Raw genomic sequence first — 23707 nt, forward strand, 5'->3', positions numbered from 1 at the left:
GGTTATTACTTTTAAATGCTCCTCTGCGCCCCTGTCCCCTTCCCTCCTCCGCCTCCTCCTCCGCCTCGTCTTTCCTCCCCCTTCCTCCCCCACTGTGCTCCAGGAGGAGGTATGAAAAGGTTATTATGTTTCCTTTAGAAATGGCTCGCTCTCCGTCTGCGCCTTTCATGTCCAAATGGAATAACCTCTCTACACTAGCTTTCTTCTTTTTCTCACCGCACCTTCATCTCTCTTTCCAGTACACAACACCTGCTCCTCTCTTCCTCCTCTCCTTTCTCTTACTGTCCTTTTTTCTTCCCCGCAGCCCTCTTCCATCTATCTCTTTAATCCGTTTCTGTTCTCCTTCCCTCTCATTTCTTTCTTCCCTCTGGTTTTTGCTGTCGGGTATAATCAGTATGGTGTAGGAGCATGCATTATCAGTCAGTGCATTAGGCATGGTGCTCCTACCTCAATCGTCAGCGATCGTAGCCAACAGTTATTATGTAAAGCAGGTATTAGGTGTGTGTATGAAAAGGCTTTCCTGTCTAGAATAGTGGCTTTTTACATAACATTTCAAGAAATAACTGAACTTGGGTAAAAATCTGATGCACTCGGCCTTCCTTCCTTCTTCCCTCCCTCCCTCTTTTTTCTGTTTTTTCAGAAAGGTGAAGAGGCGGGCAGCCTGTTGTTGGAGGACGGCAGGGAGCAGCTGATGTACGAGATTCCTCTCAATGAAACGGGTTCGGCCGGCCTGGGGGTCAGCCTGAAGGGCAACAAGTCCAGAGAGACCGGGGAAGACCTGGGCATCTTCATCAAGTCCATCATCCACGGAGGGGCCGCTTACAAGGTAGAGGACCCTCACTGGGTGCCACGGGGCCTTTAGCAGCCACTTTCTGGAGGCCTTTCACATCCCGTCACAGTCACTGCAGTAGTTTATTCTGTTATCCTGCTGACTTATATGAAGAGGACACAAAATAAAAAACTAAATATAAACAGAATCTTGCAGATGGATGCTTTGGATCTTTAATATGAAGATGTCTTTACTGTCCCTAAATGCCTCATTAAGCTTTTACCATTACAGAAGCCTTTATTTGTCCATTAAAGAACTCTTAAAAAATACATCAAACATGAGAAATGAGAGGCATTGCTGGAACATTTTGAGAACTGTTTTCTGTATTCAGACGTGCAGGACTTTCTTGTACCTTAATCTAATCAGGCGTTCTTTGCATTATTGATTTATCCAGTACATCAGCTCCAACCAGGAGCTGTTTTTTAGTGTGTTTTCTTGGCAGGAGAGTGGCGAGATCGTTCCTCTCTGATCTTTTTTTGTTCTCTTTTTTTCACCCTGTTGAATGTGTCCACACTCCACCTCCTATTTCTGATGTCTTTCCTCTCATCTCCTCTTCCTTTGCACTCCTCTGTCTCATTTCCTGTCCTCGCCTTCCCTCGACCCTTGACTCCCATTGACCCTGAGTGGCCTCGTCACATCAGCGGTGCGGCAGCCTTATCTATATCACTCAGTTCCTCACTTCAATTGTAAGTGCATCAGGAAAAAAAAAACATCCCGCTTCAGCACTTTGGAGATTCCTCCACTTGGCTTCGATATCTGGCCCCCGTCACATGTCGCAACCCCTCGTCGCTGCTCCCAGATCTGCGGCGAACGACGAGGAGGCACAGAGACGAGTGTGGCGTTGTAGATAAACGGCTGGTTTGGGATCGGGGCGGCCAGACGGCGGCTCCCCGAAGTGACTTCAGAAGTAGTTTTCCGACAGCTGCCGATGCGGATAGCGCTCCGACAGAATGGCCCAGTAAGATCTCCGGCTGGCTGCGAAACAGGTTTCTGGGACAAGATACCACATAAGAGGAAGAAAGACACTGAGGAAGAGAGACGGACAGTTGTGAGCGAGGGAGGGAGGAAGCCCATTGAAAGAAGACAGCGGGTGAATGAGTGCGAGAAGGGAGGGAATCTGAGGGAAGAAATGAGCAGTATCGAACAATAGAGAGATGGAAAGAGGCGGAATAAGAGGAGAAAAAGAAAATTGAAAAGTGGAGACACTCAGCAGGAACACATCTAGAGTGTGTGTGTGTGTGTCTGTGTCCCCGTACAGTGTGTGTGTGTGTGTGTGTGTGTGTCTCCTCCTCGATGTTGATGCATGCTAATGAAAAGCAGCTAAGGGGCCTGATGAGACATTGCAGTGCCAGGCCGGTACAGAGGAGGGAACCCAGGCGTCCCCTGAGTCTGACTGACACACACACACACTCACACACACTCACACACACTCACACAGCAGGCAAAAAAGGGAGGAGATGAGGAAGAGTCATGGAGAGATCTAACCTATTTCCATTAAAGAGTTTTGGCTGCTGTCAGGGCCCGGGGCCTCAATTACATTAAAAAAAATGTTCTTTGACTTTATCCCTGATCCTGTCATACCATCATTTCAAAGAGTGTGCTAAAGAAAACAAATTAAAATTACATGTAGCGTGCTGCCGCTGCTTACATGGAGAATGAAGATATTAATAGGGAATATCAGAGACACCCGCCGATTCGGGCATAACTATCAATTTTTGATGGCATCCTTGGATTTGATGTGTGTGTGTGTGTGTCTGTGTGTGTGTGTCTGTGTGTGTGTCTGTCTGTCTGTGTGTGTGTGCGTGTGTGGTGCCAAGTCTGCATTTGGGGTCAGCCCAAGCGGTGCCTTGTTAATGAGATGAGGTCAAAGGTCAGTGCTGACCATAATGGACCGATCATGACTCCACACACACACACACACACACATGCACGCACAAAGAGAGTCTATAGTGTGTCTCAAAGTGTCTTCATCTTTATCGTCCTTTTCTTTTTTTTTATTTTGCCCTCTGCGTTGCTCTCCTCATTTGATCCTCTCTTCCTCTCCCTCTCCTGGCTCTCATCCTCCCTCGCTCACTCCCTCTCTCCCTCCAGGGCACTATTCTGTGTTGCCTCTCTATGAGAGGCTGCTATTTAAAACACTTAGAAGTGATTTAGTGCCCACGGAGGCTATTCCATTAGCTGCTCTATGTATTTATCATGGCTCTCCCACTCTCAGTAGATTGCTAACTCTACAATTTTCTTGCCTTCCCCCTTCTTCCATTTTCTAGTCTACTTTCTCTCTCTGTCACACTCGCCCTTACACGCACACACATTTTACAACTCTCCTAATTTCTCTTCTTCTTTATTCTCTTCTCTGAAAACTTTTATTAGCGATCAGCCTTGTGTGTCTTACTTTGTGTAAGATTTGGCTTTTTTACTCCTTTGCCCAAACCCAGCATTTTAACATAAAGTACTTTTTTTGAGACATGAAGGAAAAAGAAGTCATCCCTCAAACCTGTTATTGCTGCATTTTCTGTGACCGTTAGTGTGACTCGTTTAGATAAAATGAAATGGCCTTTATTTTGAAAATCTCCCAGTCGACTGTATGTTTTACTGCTAATTCACTTCATGCCAGTTAGTTAAACTGACTGTAGGTGGCATGTCGATTAACGTCACAGTCTTCTTCTGCCAACAGGACGGTCGATTGAGTGTCAACGACCAGATGATAGCAGTGAACGGCGAGTCGCTGATAGGACGCTCCAACCACGCTGCCATGGAGACGCTGAGACGCTCCATGTCGTCGGAGGGAACCTCCAGGGGCACCATCCAGCTCGTCGTGCTCCGAGCACCCAGACAGGTACAGCGGATAGAAGTAAAAACATTTCTAGAATATCATGGAAGTTTTATGGGTGCATTAGGTTACAACATGCTGTGTATTTTTGTTACATGATTTGAACCCAGCTGGATTGGAAACCAGACTCTTGCTTTTTTTGAAAAAAGACATTAACAGAAGTGAATGACATTTTGAGGTCATGGAAGAGCTCAAGCTTCATTTTGGAAAGTCTTGGAAAAGGCAGCGAGGTTTACATCAGCGGGTTGGCAGGAGCGATGGTGGCTAAATCTTCTTACAGTACAGTTCTTCAGAAGTCTATTGAGAGAATTAAAAAAAGTCCTGTTGGTTTTATCATAATGAAATGTTTTTAACTTCATACTCGAGCGTACACGGGTGCAGCTCGCTGTTGTCTTCATGTTTTTCACTTTTGATAAAGATTAAGTCAGCCACTGACTCGTGTCAATAAATTCCTCTTGAAGCTTTGGTGGATGTGGGGCAACATGTGAAAGATTTCAGACTGCCAGAGGTTGGTTAGATGTATTTGGTTACATGAAACATTTAGGAACACTTATGCATTATGAAACCATCCGCGCAGTCTGATGTGCTCAAAGATTATTCATAAGTAGCCGCCAGAGTTTTGACAGCAAAATCAATGACATATCATCCACATTAGGATCATGTCTCTCCCCAGTTCCGATTGTCTGAGGCTCACAGTAAAGAAGCTGTACGTACTGTCAGCAGCTGACCTACATGCATCTCAGCAATGTGAAATCATCGGGAAGCACTTCATAATCTCTTCACAAACACATTCCAGCTGACTTTAGAGTGATGCAGATGGCCTTCTTTTACTATTCACAGTATTGAAAGACACCTCAGCTTAGTAATTGTAGTGAAGATTGTTGTAGCACTGCCACAATGTAAACACAGTTAGATGGAAATAATGAAAGCGTCCAAATAAAAGCTCACTTTGTGACAGTGACTGTCATGCTGTGTAATTTGCTTGAGTGTTAAATTTATAGCTTTTTGCCAAATCTGTATTCTCTGTCAGCTTTCTCGCGACAAACAAAGTGGATGTGATTTAACAGTTTTAAGATTCAGTTGGCACTGTATCAAGGAGGAGCAGTCAACAGTTCAGTTTCTTATTCAGGAGCCCTTTGATGAATCATGTTGCTGTAAACTGACACGACAACGGCTCTTTATTTACCGTATTCTCTAACACTCTACATGAAGACCACATTTATAGTGTGCTTGGTATATTATAATGCATTCATAATGCTTTAAGACTACATAATGTGTTCTGATGCTCTATATAGACAGTCTTAAACATTATGCATGTGATTTATAAGTAATTATAAGTTCAAATGATTGACTGACACCTCGACAATCAACTGTAGTAAGGACTTGTATGATGCTATAATAGGTGTATGGTGCAATTTTTTTTTTTTTTTCTGTTATTTTTTACATTTAAAAAAAATTCAGCCGCATGGGGATGAGAAGTTAATGACTGAAATTTAATTTATGGGTGAACTTTTCCTTTAATCTTTAAAACCTATATGATTTATTAAAAGTGATAAAATAAGTTATTGAGTATACTGTTGGTCATAATGTATTATAAGCCCCATCAGTGGACCCTATAACTAGTCAAACTCATAAATCCTTATGTCACGTCTAGAATGTTTTATGACTTTTAGTATAATGCATCATAAAGAATTTTGAGTGTTTGTGACTATAGTCATTGTTAATGCATTATAATTCGCTTTGAATGCCTCCATGACACATTGTAGATTATAGATAGGGTCTTCTCCAAATGACTTCCAAACTTCTTTTTCCTGCAGATGAGCAGCCCCAGCCCTGCGCCAAGCGCAGCTACAAATGGATCCGCCACCTATCAACCCAACACCCAGTCGGGCTCCAGCAATCAGGTACGAGTGGGTGACGCCCTCCACCACCAGCAGCAACAGCAGCAGCAGCCGCCTCCGCCTCGCCGCTCCTCTTCCCTCCTCCCGTTGCTGAGGAGGCGAGCGTCAGAGCCGCTGCCACACAGCCTCAGGCAGCGTTACGCACAAAGGCCAGGGGAGACGCACACCAGATACACCTACGGTTATAACCAAAGGGAAAGACGTAGCGGTTACATATTTGGCTTCACACAGAAGGATGTAGAGTACAGCGATGATGACGCGCAAAATCATGTGTACAGCCCAGCTTCCGGGTACGAGTTTGGTTATGTCCCTCATGGCGAGACACTGAGCAGCTTCAACAGACCCTCAGAGGGAAATTTAAACAGGGAAAGCTACGATTACGGATACACACACGGACACGCGCGTAGCAGAACGCCTGTAGACATGCAGGGCCACACCGCGCTCGATAACACTTACAATCACACATTCTGCGACACTCAGGGCAGCGCACAGGGCCACAGGTCCCGGCACGCGCGCAGCCGCACACTGGACGCCAACCACGCACAAGACAGCTGTCAGAGCAACAGTTACACTGAAAACATCCGAGCGATGGCAGGCCAGATGTACGGAGATCCACCCACACACAGCAGGATCAGATCAGAACAGAACAGAAACAGGCACAGATCCGCAGACAGATACGTGGACGCACACACGCACAACTATGCACACAATCGGGCTCTCACCAGACAACACCACCTCCGGCTCTCTGGTGGCCTCTGACCTCTCTGATGCGTCTTTGTGACAATTGACTGCAAATTACTAACACAGCGGAGCTCTTGCAGGTGATTCAAAGAACACATCCGTGATCGTAAAATTAAAATTGAACTGCTGAGAACGCATCAGTGCATGTGAAAAATCCTCAATGGTTCCTGCGATGATAAGAATATGTCACTTTTCCTCTTTTGCACCCAATCTTTCATGTGTAAATACAGTAAGAGTTCAGTGATCGATGGCGCGGAAGCATACTAATCCGGCTGAAAGCTTTTCCCTTTGCCAGCGCCACTAACTGTCACAGCATTAACTTTTAGCGCTCTTTTAAAATTATTACCCATAAACTCAGCACAATACTAAATTCTTCACTGTGTGCGGCCTCCTTTCTGTCACATCGGTTTTAACTCACTTAAATTATGCTGTAACACTTTATTTTTATTTTTTTTTCTCCTTTCTCTTTAAACCACTGGGCTGTCTACTGACTGTAAAGGCTTAATCTGCTCTTTCCTGTTTTGTCTATTTGTATAATGTTTTTATTAAATTTCCCTTTTTAATTTCAGTTTTTTAATTTTGTTCACTGTATTTACGCTTTTTCTGTCTCACCTGCCTCTAGCCTCTGCTGAATAAAGCTAATCTGAAGCCTCCTGCATGCCTGTCTGTTTGTTTCTCTGCTTGGTTTCCAGCAGCTGTCCTCTCCTTTGCACCTCCTTTTCATTAAATAATATTTGGGTCCCTGCTCCCTCCGTTTTGGCCTCAGAAAAGTCTCTTTTCTTTTCTGCCTTTTCTTTATCCTTTGTCACCCTTTCCAAGCGGACACCGGATTATGTTCAATGAAAGTAAAACAACAGAAAACTCCCACTAGAAAAACATGAACGCGATTCATTCCTTGAACCTAAGCATTCCAAAATTGTAAATGAGTAGTCGCACAATAGTCACACATTCACAGCCATATAGGTTATAATGAGCATATTTCAGGAGTATCTAATGAAAACTGACACAAGAGTAGTGTCAGTATTCGTGAATGCTGTGAACACACTCCCTTTTCAGATGCGATAAATGTGTTAAAATCAGACTGCATGGAATGTGTTAACCTTTGCTTATTTTTACCTCTTTCTCTTTTGTCTGTTGAAGTGCTGTTTTTAAAGAAAAGGTTTGCGTGAACTTCTAAAAAAAAAAAAAGAGAAAAATTCCTCACTTTGGCAGTCTCTTTATTCCCCGGTGGTGAACGTGTGAGCAACATTAGAATCAATCACACAAGAAAAATGCTTGAAAAGCGGCACAAACTCCTGGATGGACGGGACTGATGAAGATATCAGGCATGACGGAGGGTGACAAAAACAGCTTCTTTGTTAAGTCCGTCTTTTCAGCTCCATGTTGAACCATGACCGATTATTTCAAAAGCTAATAAAGATGTTTCACAGCAGTTAAAGCAGATGCCTTAGCGAGGGTTTATGGGTCGACTGCCGTTGACCCGCCCATTGTGGCATTTACATCTCATCCACGCCATCCTCCCATTAGTATGTGTGCGTTTGAGCCTGTGGATAAATGCTATCAAACCCAGTTCAAAGTTCAGTATATATCTGCATAGTCCTTCTCCTGTCATCACCAAACAGCCAGACTGGTGACGCCATGGGGCAGTGCGATAAAACAAACGCTCCCCAAAGCAGATCCCCTCAGCGTCCCTCCTTTCTGTCTGCCTGTCTGTCTGTCTCCAGCTTTACATTAGGGCCAAGTGATAATGATCTTAAATCCTAATCACTATAAAATTAACATATTTACTTTGATAAATGTAACAAAGTTCTTTTTCTTTATATACGTCAGTGTGTTAGAGTATAATTCTTCTCTTGTTTTGGCTCTAGGGTTGGCAATGTCAGTCCGTCGGACCACTTTGGTCCAGACTGAAATGTCACGGATGGATCGCCATGAAATTTGGTGCAGACATTCATGGTCCTCAGACATTTCTAATTCCCCTCAGGATAAAAAGTGATAAAACATTTCCTCTAGTGTTCATCTTGTACCAGCTAAACAATACTTTGATTTATGTCCAAAAATCTGACATTATCCTTTGTCCTCAGCTCGTGCTTCCTGCTAATTAGCAAAAGTTAGCATGCTAACACTCTAAACTGATGGGAATCATTATATACGCAAAACATCTGCATGCCAGGCCAGTCTCAAAGTGCAGCTGTGCCTTAGTACAGCTCACAGACAGTGTAAATAGCGGACGAGGCTTCTGGGAAGGAAAAGTTAAGCCAATGCAGAGGAGCTTTCAACCCCTCTGTCTATTGGCCAGCAGGGGGCGACTCCACTGATTTTAAAAACAACTCTGATTGTGTATATATATATGCGACAATGACCCTACTTTGTACTTAACTTATTACCCCAGGAAACAGTTTCCTAATGAGTTTATGAACTCAGTTGCTAGTTTCGGGTCTTCTTGATGTTCATTTTGTAAACTATGGCTCCCCAGTAAAATGGATGATAAAGCAGTGTATTATTTAGGGCGTGGCTACCTTGTGATTGACAAGTTGATAGCAGTTTGCCTCAGTCAGATCCATCAGTATCCTCGCCAACTCTGCCCTCTCCTCTATGGGCAAACATGCCCATGAAGGCAGATGAAAACCTCCTGCCTGTGCTGACTTTGGGCAGTGCAGGATGTAAGGCACATGGAACTCAGTTTGCTGGTTTAGTCCGTTTAACGGGTCAACCACAGAGAAGTCTTGGTATTGGTTGTTCACCAATGTTGAACTCCATGCGAGCCACAATACACATTTGCTTTGGATGCAGATGTTGTTTTGGCCCTTTGCTTGCGTGAATGGAAGAGAACAGGAAGAGAATATTTGCTTCTGTTGATTTCGTGTGATCAAGGCCTGATGCCAAGCTCAAGACGTCACAGTAGGTTTTGATGCAGCCTCAGATCAGCTGGCATGGCGGCAGACTCTGTAGACTTGTTTCTGTATACTTGATGAGAAGAGGTCAATGGAAATGGCGTAGTCGTGCTCCCATACATGGTATGACGGATAGTACGGAGTTGGTGCGTTTGAGCTTTTGTTGGTATTTATATGTTTTGGAAGAGAACACAACCTATGGCTATTATAGGCTGACACTTAAGATTTAAAGACTGTGAACACATTTCCTCATAGTAATTCATTCTTTAAAGAACGATTCCTTTCTTGATAGATGTGATTTGATTTTCTTTTCACAGACAAGAAGCCCATTCATTTCCTCCCACACATGTGACGGAAAGTCACACTTTAATTTTGGCAAACCCTTAAAACATTTTTCACAGACTTTTAAATTATGACAGCCTGTGTCTTTTTGTCTTTCTCCCTTCTGTTCTCACTCGTAGTCAAACTGGAACATCTCTGACTGCCACAATAACATCCCTAATAAAACATGATTGAGCTGAAGTGAAATTTTTACTTGTTTATCAGTCACTTAGTGCAGTTGTTACCTAACTGATGACTGACAAACTGATATAACTTAGATACAGCAGACGGATAAACAGGAAAACAATGGACACCAAAACTAAAACTATACAGATCAAAAATATATATTGGAAGTGATATTAAAATCAAAGGGAATGAAGAGAGAAAAACACAATTTTCTGTGTTGGTTCCTTCCTCGCCTGAGCCGAATGATATGTGAGTGGGTTGGGTGACAATGTAGGGTGAGGCAGGGCTAAGCCTCTCTCTCAGAAGCCTATTGTATGCAGCTGTAGGTTGGGGCTGGCTGGATAGATGGATCCCCCCACTGTTTACTTATTGTTGTGGGATTAAGATATCTGACTGCCTGTCTGCCAGGCTGCTTCAAAAGCCTCGGGCGAGTCGTCAGTTTGTAGAGGCTAAAGGATGGACGGACGGACGGACGGATGGATGGATGGATAGGTAGATAGATGAAGGGCTATGATGTGATTTATGTGACAATGGCACATGTGGAAGAGCTGTCAGAGCTTTGCGCGTAAATGCACGCTACACACATATATGAGCTCAAAGTGATTGACAGCTATGAATTCGTGACACATTAACATGTATGGTCGGTACTAATGATACCCCAGGGACTCCACGACATTGCGAATACACCCCACTCAGCGCTTTGATACGATTTGAACACCTTTCATTATTGTCCACTGCGTCAAAGGATTATTTTTTTTTATCACACTTAAATAACCGTATAGGTGTGTGTGTGTGTGTGTGACAGCTGTAGTTCCCATCTCTTTGACCAGAAAAGACTCCTTTCATCCTCCACCACCAGCACTTCCAGTCCCTATCTCCATCTGTGAGATGGGGGTCCTTTGTAGTGCTGGATGGCTGTTCGATAACATGCCTGTCAGTGCTCTCAGGATTATCTTAATTACTGCGCTTCCAATTGTGCACGTGAAGAGAATCACCATTTTTTTTTTGAGGATGCACAGTGTTGAAACCGGTTTTCAAAGGCATTCCCAAAGGCGTATTAATATATATATTTATTTACGCTTCTCTAGTTATCATTTCACACTCCGCGAAAAACATACTTTCCTCTTTCTTGACAAAAGGTCTTGATTTAATATCTTTAAATTGTTAACTTCCTCCATGTCAAATAGTAACAGTTAAAAAAACGACGGCTCACTGAAGAAGCATTCTCTAACTAAACGTCTAGCTGACATTAAGCAAAGGGAACCTTCTCGTCTGAATCGATGACAAATTTCTGTCTCAATTAAAATCAACTCGACTATTTTGTGATATTTTGAACATCACCCACGCTACACATCTCGTCAAAATCCTCAGGGGATTGTTCTAAATCTGCTCCTATCTCCTCAAAGCTCTGTTCCCATATCACCATCTGAGGTGAATCATAATTGCTTGGTTGCGAGATGTGACTGTACTACGACAAATTTAATGTAAAATCCCTGTTGGACTAAACTGCAATTATTATATCCCATGAATTCTTTTAAAAACTTTCATTAGAAGTTAATCTACCTGTAATATTAATGCAGAATCGAGCCCGGATAGATGATGAAAACCAGTGAAAGTGGCCAGCATGGTATTTTAGATGAGACACTTTTTTGTGAACATTGTCAGATTCTGGCTGCTTTCACCCCCTCACCTGTTTAGTGCTGTTTAAACAGGCTTGTGTGCATATGCTGGTTCGGTTTGATTTATTTAGGCTGGTTGGGAAAGCTGTCAATCAATCTCTCGTGCAGACCAAACAATCGCACGGTGGACACCTTAAAGGTGGGTTTGTTTCCGTCCACTTACAAGGAGACTGGTGTGATCTATTTGTAGCCTCAAAGCAGCGTGATAGCAGAATGTTCAGACTTTTTTAAAATGTTGTTGAAACCTGCCAATCTTAAATGGTATTTAGACGTGCACGCCTACCATGTGTTGTTTAAAAGCCAGTTTGAACACCATTACTTTAAGAACACAATGCATCATTTTTAGCTGCGACCTACAGCTCAGTAGGTCGCTCTGTTGGCCAGTCCACAAAAATGTCTTCGCTGTGGCCAGAGTTTTCCCCCTAGAAGGATGACAGTTGGCATGGTGATCGAGTGTGTGTGTGTTTATGTGTAAAGGGATGTGTTTGCGTCCATGCCAATTGGTAAAAGGAAGCATGGCAATAGGAGACGCCTATTACAATAAGGGGCATAACTTCCAAATGGATTCAAGATTTTGTGGAAAGGTTTGTCATGTGTCAAAGGACAGCTGACTGTCTGTGTCAAATGGCTGAAAGGCTGTGTGGCAGTGGGAGAGGCCTATAACAAAAAGGCCAGACTTTGTATAAAGACTTTCACACCATTTTGCCATGTTTGTAACGTTCGCAACATGTGCATTTCACTGCACGAACACATGGATCTCTGCGCATACCTGGTCACAACTGTTGTGATTTTACACTTGTGTATTTTTTTTTCAGTTTGGTTCAAACATTTGATGGCAGAGTTGGATTAACAGATTTCTGATGTCTTGTCTATGATGCCAAAAACATTAAACTTATTCTGCATGTATGTACCAGCAGTGGACAACATTGGCTGATATGTGATAAACAAAAGACATAAAAGCCTTTAGTCCAATCCTTCTGGGTAATCAAAGAAAGGGCTGTAATCTTCTGATGTGTGTGGCAACATCATTAATATTTCATAGATGACATCTTCGGCTCAGATTGGGCACATATTTTTGCATATGAGCCCTTAATAACCATTTCCATCATCTCCCTTCATCTCTGTCTTTGTTGACAGGAGCCTCAGGGCCATAATGCATACCAGGGGCCTCCAGGACCTTCAAGACCTCCGACCACGGAGCCCACCGTGAATGGCGTCAGTCACACTCCGATGACGACCAACAGCTATGCGTATGGCAACTCTAGAAGTGGTGAGCACACACTTGACAAATCGCACTGTGCACAATATTTGTCCATTTGAACTGTCAGATAGTCAACATTAGGCTTTGGAGTGTTTGTGTACTCCCGTTATCCGTGACCGAGTGTGTACACACAGTATGTTTGTCGGCCTGTGTGTGCGAGCTTACATACTATACATGTATGTGTGTGTTTGACACCCAGCCAATGCTCCTGACATTGTTGTTTTCTTTTTTTCTTTTTTTTTTGAGGTCACTATACTAGCCACCGTAAGCATCTTATAGCGCTGCATTACTAAACCGTCCATGCTCTGTCTTTATATCTCTTTTCACTCTCGCTGCATATTTATAGCGGGAGAAAAGGAAGTCATTAACTATGTTTTTTCCGAATGAGACGCTTGCTTTTCATGTGCAAAAGATCTGACCTTGGAATCATTACGCTGATGAAACGGCTTCTAAGTGGGCCAGATTTGCATACAGGGTATTGTTCGGTGAGCGCGCCGTTTTAAAAAAAAAAAAAAAAAAGACTAACAAACTGTTTTAAATTCATTCTTTATCTCTCTCAGTCGTCTCCCCCCCTTCCCTCACCCCCTGGGATGCAGGGAGCTGGAGATGCTTTTCTCGCTGAGACGCTGTCAGCTCTCCATCAGGCTGGAGCGGCAGTACAGTTACAGTCATTTTGTACAGGACGGGAGAGGAGGGGGGGATTTGAACACAAAGGCTTTACAATGGGGGAATGCTGCGCTCTCTGGGTTTACGGTTTATGGAAATGTTGTCGGAAGAATTGCGAGGAAGTTAGAATGAGGCTTTTGTGTGGAAGTGATTATTTTGTGTGTTTTACTTCTGTTTGAATGTGCATTGTGTACGGGTTGTTTGTTTACCAGCGTGTGTTTTGTTTTTTCTTTATGTAAAGCTTATGTTTTTTTGTTTTTTTAAATGTCTGACCTTGCTAAGCTCTGTACTGATAATTGATCCTCAACTTAAAGACATACAAGTTACATTTGGTCAGATGTCTATATTTAAATATATCTTTGTGCCTTACCACAACTGATTTATATAAAAATTATATAATATTTAGAATCATTAAACATTTAGGACATTTATCATTTAATATTCATTTAGCTTTACGTTTGATAACGTAACCACTAAAATCAGTGTTCCTTGTACCACCTTAGAAAACAATAGGCTCTCCAAGTGCCACCATTATGACCAGCGTTAAATGACACCAGGGTTGGCTTACTGTATTCACCTTGCGCGTTAGCACCTAACATGAGCAGGTGATGTGGACACTTGAGTGGCGCTGCTGAAGTAGCCAATGGCATTCAGGCTCAGTTCACTGTTGTTTCAACAGGGCTGCTAAAAAGCTTGTAGCTAATCAAGGATGACGTACGCACACTAACGTGACCAAGCGGGCTGAAACAAAAGTATTACAGGAATAACTACGCATATTTTAAAATACGTATCCACTCAAATATTTGTATTTGAATTTCTGCAGTACGTTGATAATATTAATCAACTTATACAAGTTAAGTCAACAAAGCATTTCTGTGAAGCCTCCACCTGCCGCTAAAGGGATCATGCGTCCTGCAGTTTGAGAATAGTGGTCTAAAAGTATCTGATATTAAATGTACTTTAGTATAAAAAAGTATGAGTAAAAGTCAATTTCCTTTACAAGCAGTATATACTGTATACTATGCATAGACCAAGCATCAGCCCACAGGCAATCTGCAAAGTAACCAGTTACTAAAGTTATCAAACAAATGTAGTTGAGTAAAAAGTACAAAATTTGCATCTTAGTAACATTCCAGCACTGAATACTTCATAATAACCATCATTTATACATGGTGAATTTATAGGTAATGAAACTTTAGTTAATAGTTCTGATAAATAACTATTAACTGAGGTTTAATTTACTATAAAATTACCTTTTGTTAATGACAGTTATTATAAAGAGTGACCTAAACACACCAAACTGAAGTTTCACCCTGATAAACAAATTTGTGTTGTTTGGTTGTTGTGTTTCTTCTCAGCTGCGCATCTTCCTAACGTGAGCTATGGACACTACAGCAACGACGAAGAGGACTCTGAGCAAGGCTTTCCCCTGCCGCCTTCCCCCGGCGCCATGGAGGAATTGAACAGAGACTTATCACTAACTCCCCCACACCACAGGTAACACACACACACACACACACACACACACACACGAACAGAAAGGATGGTCCTTGTTACACAAGGTCTTAGATGCTGATGGGAAAGTAAAGCTGCACGTAAACACAGGAAGATTGATATTGTGTGAGATTTTCTATAATCAAGGACGAATACCTCGGTTTGCACCACTCACATCAGTGAAAGTGGCTTTAACTGGATGTGAGGAGATCTGAGAGTGGTTTACTCATGCTTATGGTTGCAGTGAATGTTGTAAGCAGGTAAGAATAAAAGCAAGGTTTAACATCATCCCTTGGTGAGGGTACAATCTTATGTTTTACCAGCCAAAACCGTCTGCAAAGCTCTGAATCATAAAAAAACAGCAGTGGCAGGCAGAGCCGGCATGTCGGCCAGAGACTCTCCTGCACCAAGAGGAGCAGCATAGGACCAGGACAGAGCCCGATGTGGTTGTTGTGTTTGCTGGTGCAGCTCATAGGCAAATATTACCAGAGCTACTGTGTGAGCTAATAGTTTTACAGGCGGAGCACAGCTGGTCTTATGAGAGCTGCGGTGGGATCCATAATAATGCCTCTGACACACTCTTCTGTTGATGCCAATCACATAGCGATGGTGCAACCGAACTACACACCTGATGATAAATGATTGGCTGATCGCATGTCACTCCCAACAGGCTCCATTATCAGTGCAATGTATCTCCTCTCACTGTATATGATATGAGAAATTTTACAAAATACCCTGATGGGAGTCAGTAATCCAGGATGTGGGAGGGACGTAGATTGAAGATGCTGATGTCCACCCCCTCACACCAACAGTGCACACACACACACACACACACACACATACAGACACAAATCACGTTCAGTATACACGCAGTATCAGCACTCTATTACACTACACAAAGGTCCAGAGTTATTATATTCTAATGACACTCTTAATATGGGCCGCTGTGTTATGAGATAAAGAAGAGCCATTACACTGAATATTACAACACACATATACATTATTTAGACTTTGCGGCCCTAATTGCAGTAGCCTATTTGCATTATGCATAAGTAATTATGGCGATGGCATAATAGAGTAAATTCTGTAGAGGATTTGAAGTTTGAAGGCTCAGAAAGAGCTATCATACTTCTGTCAATATCCTGCTGCACAGCCTGCTGTCACACTGACAACAGCAGCTCTATTTAGCATACATTCATGCTGTCATTTTACAGTACATTGAATCTACAGCGCCTCTAGCTAGCCTGGGTTTGGTGCATAGTGCATACAGTAAATACAATATTTTCTTTGTATTCTGTTTTTCCAGTTAATGACCATACAAATCTATGGACGTTACACTTTCAAGTTTTACACTAACAGAAAATGATGCAATGCTTGAAAAATGTTTTTCAGAATGTCTAAAAGTTGTTTTTCTTTCTTAACTTGGAAGAAAGATGAAGTTTTCTTTTAACTTTTCTTTCACTAACTTGGAATGTTACAGAGAAATGGTCGGACACAGCTGTCCTAATCCGACGTCAGCAGTGTTTCCCACACATAGACTTTACTTGGTGAGGTCGCTCAGGTTTATTAATGGCTGCTTAAGTATATTTGGCAACCCATCTCAGCATTTTTTACTTAAATTTTTTAATCTATCCGAGAGGTTGACGCCATCCGTGATTAACTACCTAGTGGACAATCGCCTCTGCTAACATTCGCACATGTTCTGCAGACAAACAGAGAGAGAGAGACTTTCCCTGGTATTACATCACTCCTGTAAACACAGATTGTGATACGACCTCTCCTGTGTAATGTGCGCATGTCTACTTAGCCGTTGTTTCGTGCACCAGGTTGCTGCGATGTCATCTGGTCCCACGATGGTTCCGATGGCTTCAATAGGCTACATAATTAACAACAAGCTTTTCTTTACACGCAGCTCACCTGCTGTTGTGAAAACATCCAGAAATGAGTTGTGTTCTAGAAAACATCCTGCTGACAAAGACAGTCAGACAGCAGACATACAGGGAGGAGAGAAATGGAAAAACGATTTTTGAGTCTCATTCTCAGTTCCTCAAACAACGATGCATCGAATGCAACAAGCTGCTTAGACGGAGTATACTGCGCCCTGTGGTGTGGAACTTGGCACTAAACAGTCATCATCTGAACTGTAAAACACGTCCTATTCAAAAAGAGTTCATCTACTCACTGAAATAATTAGGGTCTGCTGAATGAGTTCATTGGAAGACCATAAAAATTAGGGACAGTTTTGCAGGACTCTGTGAACTTTGTGAACTGTCTTCTGAAATCTACATTGTGAGTGTGTGCAGTACATCATGTGGTCATAGTCAGAATCTGGCATCAATATACTAGTTTCCCTCCGAGTTTAATGGAGACAGTACACGCTGTTGTTGTACTGAATCAGGCCATCTGGAGTAGAGGAAATTGAATGATCTGTTTTGTGAATTTCATTTACTCATACTTGTTCGGGTGATGTAACCAACAAGCCACTGAAAGACTTTTTTTTACTCCTGGCCGCACCGGTTCAGGAGTAAATATTGATCAGTCGATTGATAGACACAAAGTAATTGTGACTGTTGTTTTTGCAGCGAGTTTCAGAGCCTGCCCCACATGGCTGCAGCCTTCTATGGAGACAAGGACAACAGACCTCGCAACAGAGCATCCAAGAGCATGGACTTGGGTGGGTACACACACACACACACCGCTTCGTCAGTGAAAGAAGCCGTTGTCGCTCCGATTGGATGCATTTTCCAGGGGCAAAAACGTACAAACCATATTGTTGTCTCAACCATCACAGACCAGCCAAACATATGAGTCTAATCATGAACCCAGACTATGCACACACCACCACAGCAGCGATCACATGCTCTTATCAGTACATTTCTTTGTTGTGATACGTAGCCCTCTCCTATTATCCCTGGCCTGAGGGGATTTGACCTTCTGAACTCATAAACCCAGGGGCTTTCCAACGGACTGGATGAACAAGCCGTCTGGTGTGTGTTTGTGTCCTTTCTATTTGTGTGTGAATGAAAGGCGTGAGGTTTCCAATCTCACGGCTTGCTGTGTGTGCGTGTGTGAGTGTGGACGGCGAGAAAGAAGGGGCTTATTTCCTCGTATTAACCCTAGCTGACCCCTCCTTCCCTCCTCTCCTCGTTTTCTGTCTGTCTCTGCAATCTTCTCGTCTTTCTTTATCTCTTTTTTTTTTTCTCTTTTTGATACTTTTCTTCAATTTTCTTGTCATTGGGACACAGTCGGCTCTCTCTTTTTTTCTTCCCCGTTCCTCTTTTTCTCTCCAATTCTCAGCGTTCCCTCCGTCTTTGTTTATCTCCATTTCTTCTTTTCTCAGCCGAAAGCCGATGAGTTCATTGCTCTTGCTCCCTTCTATCTATCTCTCTTTCTCCTCTGCCTCTCTCTGATTTCCAATCGCGGTTCATTAGGTTCAGTGGATTGGCTTTCTTCCTGCAGCACGCGCCTCTGCCACCCAAGCTGATTGGCTTTCATTATGGACAAGGGTGGTCTGCAGTACGCGGCCGCGCACGCTCAAACACACACTCTCTCTGCTCCATCCCGTTGAGGACCCACTCCAATACCCACCGCTATCTGTCTCCCCTCTCTGGCTTCTATCTCCATCTCTGGCTATCCTCCATTTCAATCTGCTTTTTTTTTTTTTGCGTTATCACTCTGCTTCTATTCATCCCTTCCCTCTCCAAAGTGCTCAGGGCTGGAACAAGGTAGTTAGCAGAGCTCCGTGTGTGTGTCTGTGAGTGTGTACATGTGTAAAGATGGCAGGAGCTCAGATGCTGACCCTGTTTACACGTTTTTGTATTTAAAGAGCCAAATGCTTTTTTTTTTTCCTCCCCTCTGGAGAGTTTCCCACATGCCAGTCTTTACGGTCGCACATATCTGAGCTTTAGCTGCTCCGCGGGGCAGGTTAGCTTTTATTAAACACCACTTGACAGGAAGAGGTGAGCTTCTTTTATTGACCCCGGATACCTTAGCAGATAGTCTGTTGACTTTGAGCTTTTACTCACACACAGAAATCCTCACACACGCTGCCTGCCCATGCCGAGTTGAATAGTCGAGTTACTGACACTATAGCTGTACTGAATTTTCAAAGCGAAGCGATGTGGATTTGGTACAAAGGTTCTCAGAATGATAAATCATTTTTTGCGAGTGTCCCACAAGTTCTTGAAGGAAGATATCAAAGGTTTCACTCGAATTTGCATTCTCTTGCTCACATAACGTAGCTTTGACAAAGGTAAAACAAAAAATAAAGCCCTGTACATCTGACAGTAAGTCACTGAAGGAGCAGTAATGGAAAGTAATTCATTTTTCAGTCTAAAAAGCTATTGTGTGCTTTGGAAAATATTCTGTATAGATTGGCTTTAAGATGCCCGAGTGAATTTAAATGTCAGACCCTCTAGGGAGACATGACACTGAACCATCAAAGTTATTTGGTGTACAGTTGAATTCTAATCGTGACTCCTCTAACTGACACACTTAGTTTTCATTTAAGCCTTCTGAAACACAAGTGGATTCACCTGGTATGCTGCCGACCGTGGTCGTGACATCAAACACCTGTTGAGCAGCTACTTTGTCAGCCTATAATACAATGTGCAGTGAAATGCCCTTTAGACTAGCGTATAGCTGGTAAGATTATGTGTTATGTACTATATACATAACACATAACATACTGGGCATCCCTCATGCTTTTGAAGGCAATCCAGAGCATAAACAGTGCAAATGTAAATATCAAGGTCTGTATTACCAGAGGAACAAAGTAATATGAAAAAATTGGAACAATTAGATCCAGTTTAAAGGTCAGGTGTGTAAGATCTCAGGGGATGTAAGACGATCGATTCACAGAAATTTAATAAAACATCCATTGGTGATTTATATCCATTGGTTTGTAATTGGGAATCATCAGAGAGAGTGCGTCCTCCTCCACAGGGTCCGCCATGTTTCTACAGTAGCCCAGAACGGACAAACCAAACAATGACTTCAGAGGGGGCCTTTTTCATGTTTTTAGTCAGGGTGTGCCGAGGGGTGTTCAGTTGGTCGCAATCTGCACCACACCACTAGAAGCCACTAAATCCTCCACACTGGACTGGGAGAATAGCTAACATGGAGATGCAGAACTACACCAGGTTGTGTAACAATCCGCTCAGCAGTGTCATAAGTGTAACGTGTGATATTGATGTACAGTATGGATCCATAAAAGAGCAAACAGAGACTGGGCCCAACAGCTTCCGAAGCACATCGACGTTCACACTGTCAGAGGCCGAAAACTTAAATCTGTAAAACTCAGGAAAACAAATCTAACAGCTCCTCACACAGCTGGACTGACTCTGTCTCACCACGTCTCTAACCTCTCTTGTCCTCCCTTGTCCTCCCTTCTCTTATTCTTGTTTTTGTGATGCTCCCCCTTCTTTCAGGCTCTTTTGCTCTTTCTCCCTGTCACTTAAGCTCCTTCTTGCTCTGTCCTGCCCTACCCTACTTCCAAAAACACCAAATTCCAAGCAGTACACAGTAGTATTATGCTTCTGCAGGTCTGTATAAATGCACTTAGCTTGTTTAGTGATATTATGCAGAATTAGACACATAAGATAGGGGGACTTTTCAGCCTGCCACTATGGCACGAGGAGACACATTTGGCTGTCGGCCATGCAGACTTTTATCTTTCTCCCACAGAAAAGTAAGCGTTTCATTATCAGGCAGGGTCATGTCGCCTGGAAAAGTTCTTTTTTTCCCGAAACTTTGAAACTACCAGATTTTCATTTCATCTGGCACGTGTGCACAGAACAGGTACTTCCATTTCTTTGTCGTGGTTGCCACAGATGTTTCTCTGCCGGGTTTTATGAAGCAACCTCTTTGATTTCTAGCTTGCTCTCATTGATTGTGTTTTCTTATAACCTCTGTTTTTCTGACACACCCTATCACCCTGCATCTGTCTCTTCTTGCTCCCTCTCCCCGCTGTTTATCACTTTTTCGGTCTACTCTCTGTGCCCTCAATATTCTCGCTTCCTCTCATTTTCTCTCCCCCCTCACCCATCTGTCCGCTGGGAAAATTGACCTCATAAAAAATGAAAAGGATTATTTAAGAGAAGTAGCAGCGTAATGAAAACCCATTATTGTATCCCATGGTGCGCCGCCTGTGGCGGCTGCTGCTGGCCGACCGCAATCCTGTTTAGTTAGATTAGGTGGGGGTGGGTGGGGTGTTGGTCGGGGTTTCTTCTTGTTTTCTTGTTCCTCCCTTTATTATTTCTCTCATTGTCTCACCTCTATCTGTTGTCATTTTCTCGCACAATATCCCTCTTTCTTCTGGTTGTCTTATATTTCTGCTCCTTTTTCATTTCCTCTTTCGATCTGTCTCATTTTGTCCCTCACTCCTCGTCCTCCTCTGTCTCGTAGTTCTGCAGGGAGTCATTTACAGCATGTGTCACCACTGGCAGATACCATTATAACCATTTATGAAGCTGCCCCATGTTTCATGGAACAATATAAGCTATTTACTGTGTGACTTAGCCTGTTTTTTTTGTGTTCTAGTGGCTGATGAGAGCAACATGGGTTCACTGGTCGGGCAGAGGAATGGTAAGTGCTTGATATCATCTAAACAAAGTCCATCCACACGCACACAAATATAAATTAACCTTCTGCGTGGAGAGTCTCATTTCCTTTTTTCTCCTCTGTTCCCAAACATTCGTGCTCCTTCGCCTCCCCCTCCCTCAGCTCGCCGGCTGACAAAGTTGAGTTGTGAAGCACTTAGTGTCTGAGCTCTCGCTGCTTTATAGCCATCCAGGTCAGCAGGCCCACAGTGCTCAATCCTCGCTCAGCTGACAGCCACCGCATTGCATTACAATGGCCTCCGCCTCGGTTGTTCCTCCGCGCTCAGTTCCACCTCGTTTTATATGAGGAAAGTCTGGTTAAAGATAAAATATAAAGTCACTTTTACTGTTTCTCTTTTTACTGAGTGACATTACACACAGTGGCGGTTCAAACTGCAGCAAGCTCACTCTCAGGAATTAGAGCACTTTACATTTCTGACGGCAGGAGCAGCTGTTCATTTGGAGTCATCTCTGACTAAAGACACTTTGAGACCTCGTTACGCAAATCTAAAAGCTATTTAACACGTCAGTCTCATGTATCGAGTCACTTTCACACAAAGGTCCTGATGGCAATCTGACTTGATTGGACCACATCTCTGTAAAACTCAGACCGCGCCTTACGAAGAGCCCTGTAATAAAGTCAGTTCAATACACCACATAACACAGTGACTGAGCTCATTTTAAGTTGTTGGAGACTTTTTTTAATGCAGCAGAATTTGTTTTTTGTCATTTAATAGGATGAAATTGATGAGACAATTGTCCAAAGTGTTAGGCACTCTGACCCTACCCGCTCACTGAAGGTAGAGGTACAGAAACAAGCAATAGGGGTGCAGAGTGGCTTAGATAGAGACACCATTCACCCCATTAGAAGTCACTTTATCATTGAATTGATTCTGAAGCTGTTAGTGTTGTGTATACACAGTGTTGCTTCAGCTCATCGCTGTTCTCCAACAACACTCCCTCTAGTGAGCCAGGTACCAGAGGAAGCATTGCGAGAAATTATAATTATAATTGGAAAAGTCTTTTCTAAATAAAGCTGTAATGAATTGTTATGTAATGGATGTCTTAATGAGAGAGAAGCCATAACGGATTGATTACAGCATCAGCAATTTTGTGTATTCCCTGTCTGGAAAGAGCTTTAAAGTGAGACTTCAGAAACAGAGCAGTCATAGAACAAAGCTTTATCACATGTGACCTGATCCAAAGGGAATATTTTTCATACATCATCAAATTTGAGATGTAATGGACCACAGCAAAGCCTGTGTTGAGGGGCTGACATTGAGAAAATAGCCAAAAATGTAACCAAGCACTGCTGACAGCAGTAAAGATAAAAACTGAAAACATTGTTTGCAAAGTATTTTGGCTTGTACACACCAGCACCAGGCCCGACTGCTGAGTGTAGGGACAGTTTGTGCTGCGATAGGGCAGCAGTGAATTTCCACTGAGTCAGATATAGCTGCTCCAGCATTGGCTGGAATACTGTATGTGGTTGTTCTGGGCATCTCCAGTATGAATATTAATCAGAGTGTTGCTGACAGGGAGCGTGCATGCTCAGTTGATCATCTCTGGTTAGGCTGCAGAAGTCCTGATTTTGTTAGTGGAGTTCAGCAGTGTACCGTGGACACATTTCATCTCATTTAGAGAACACCCGTTGTATTTTAATAAGGCCTTGTATAAGGAAAGAATCAAGACCAGCTTTTTAGTTCTGATGTTGGGAGACGGGCCCGGCTCCCTTTCTGGCTCTAGCGTCTGTTGCACACACAAACACACACGCACGTACACCGATCTCTTAAATCCACCTGCAACAGCCAACTAAGCCTGTTGCCGGATGAATACAAATGACCTGAGCACCGCTGCCGACCTCAAATCCCCCACACTCAGCATTCCCACAAGTGGCTTCGCCTCCGCCCTCTTCTCACTGATACCTCCCCACCCTCATCCCCACTCCTCCCCTCCCCTCCCTCGCTATGATTTTCCTGGAATTTCTGATCAGCCCCTATAACCCTTATGGCCCATGATAAATAAAGCGATCCATTTCTCCGCTGCAGCATTGCTTTCGTCTCGTTTATTTTTTTTTTATCCCCTCTCCCGTTGACGTCTAAGCTAATGCGTATTGACAGGGCTTTTGCGTGTGTTTCATTTTTTGCTGACACAGTGTATTTGCCTAGTTTCCTGCGCTATACCCCCCCCCACCCACGACACACACGCACACACCCCACCCTCCTTTCCTAAATGGCCTCAGTGTTTCTTTATGGGCTTTGACATATTTCATTAGGCGGATGGTCTTAAGAGGCCTGCCTGGCTTC

At 43.2% G+C, this 23707-nt stretch overlaps 1 protein-coding gene across 2 annotated transcripts in view; it reads left to right on the top strand.

Moving 5' to 3' along the window:
- pard3ba (par-3 family cell polarity regulator beta a) overlaps window positions 1–23707 on the top strand; it is a 177668-nt gene that overhangs the window by 70292 nt on the left and 83669 nt on the right. For both annotated transcript variants that reach the window (XM_084347125.1, XM_084347126.1), the window contains exons 11-17: window positions 641–826; window positions 3504–3665; window positions 5477–5563; window positions 12519–12651; window positions 14667–14805; window positions 17385–17476; window positions 21343–21387. In XM_084347125.1, coding sequence (XP_084203251.1) covers window positions 641–826; window positions 3504–3665; window positions 5477–5563; window positions 12519–12651; window positions 14667–14805; window positions 17385–17476; window positions 21343–21387 — 844 coding nt within the window. The remainder of the gene's footprint in view (window positions 1–640; window positions 827–3503; window positions 3666–5476; window positions 5564–12518; window positions 12652–14666; window positions 14806–17384; window positions 17477–21342; window positions 21388–23707) is intronic.

This window comes from Pagrus pagrus (genome assembly GCF_965226575.1).
Source record: "Pagrus pagrus genome assembly, chromosome: 24".
In the NCBI taxonomy this organism is placed as follows: Eukaryota; Metazoa; Chordata; class Actinopteri; order Spariformes; family Sparidae; genus Pagrus; species Pagrus pagrus.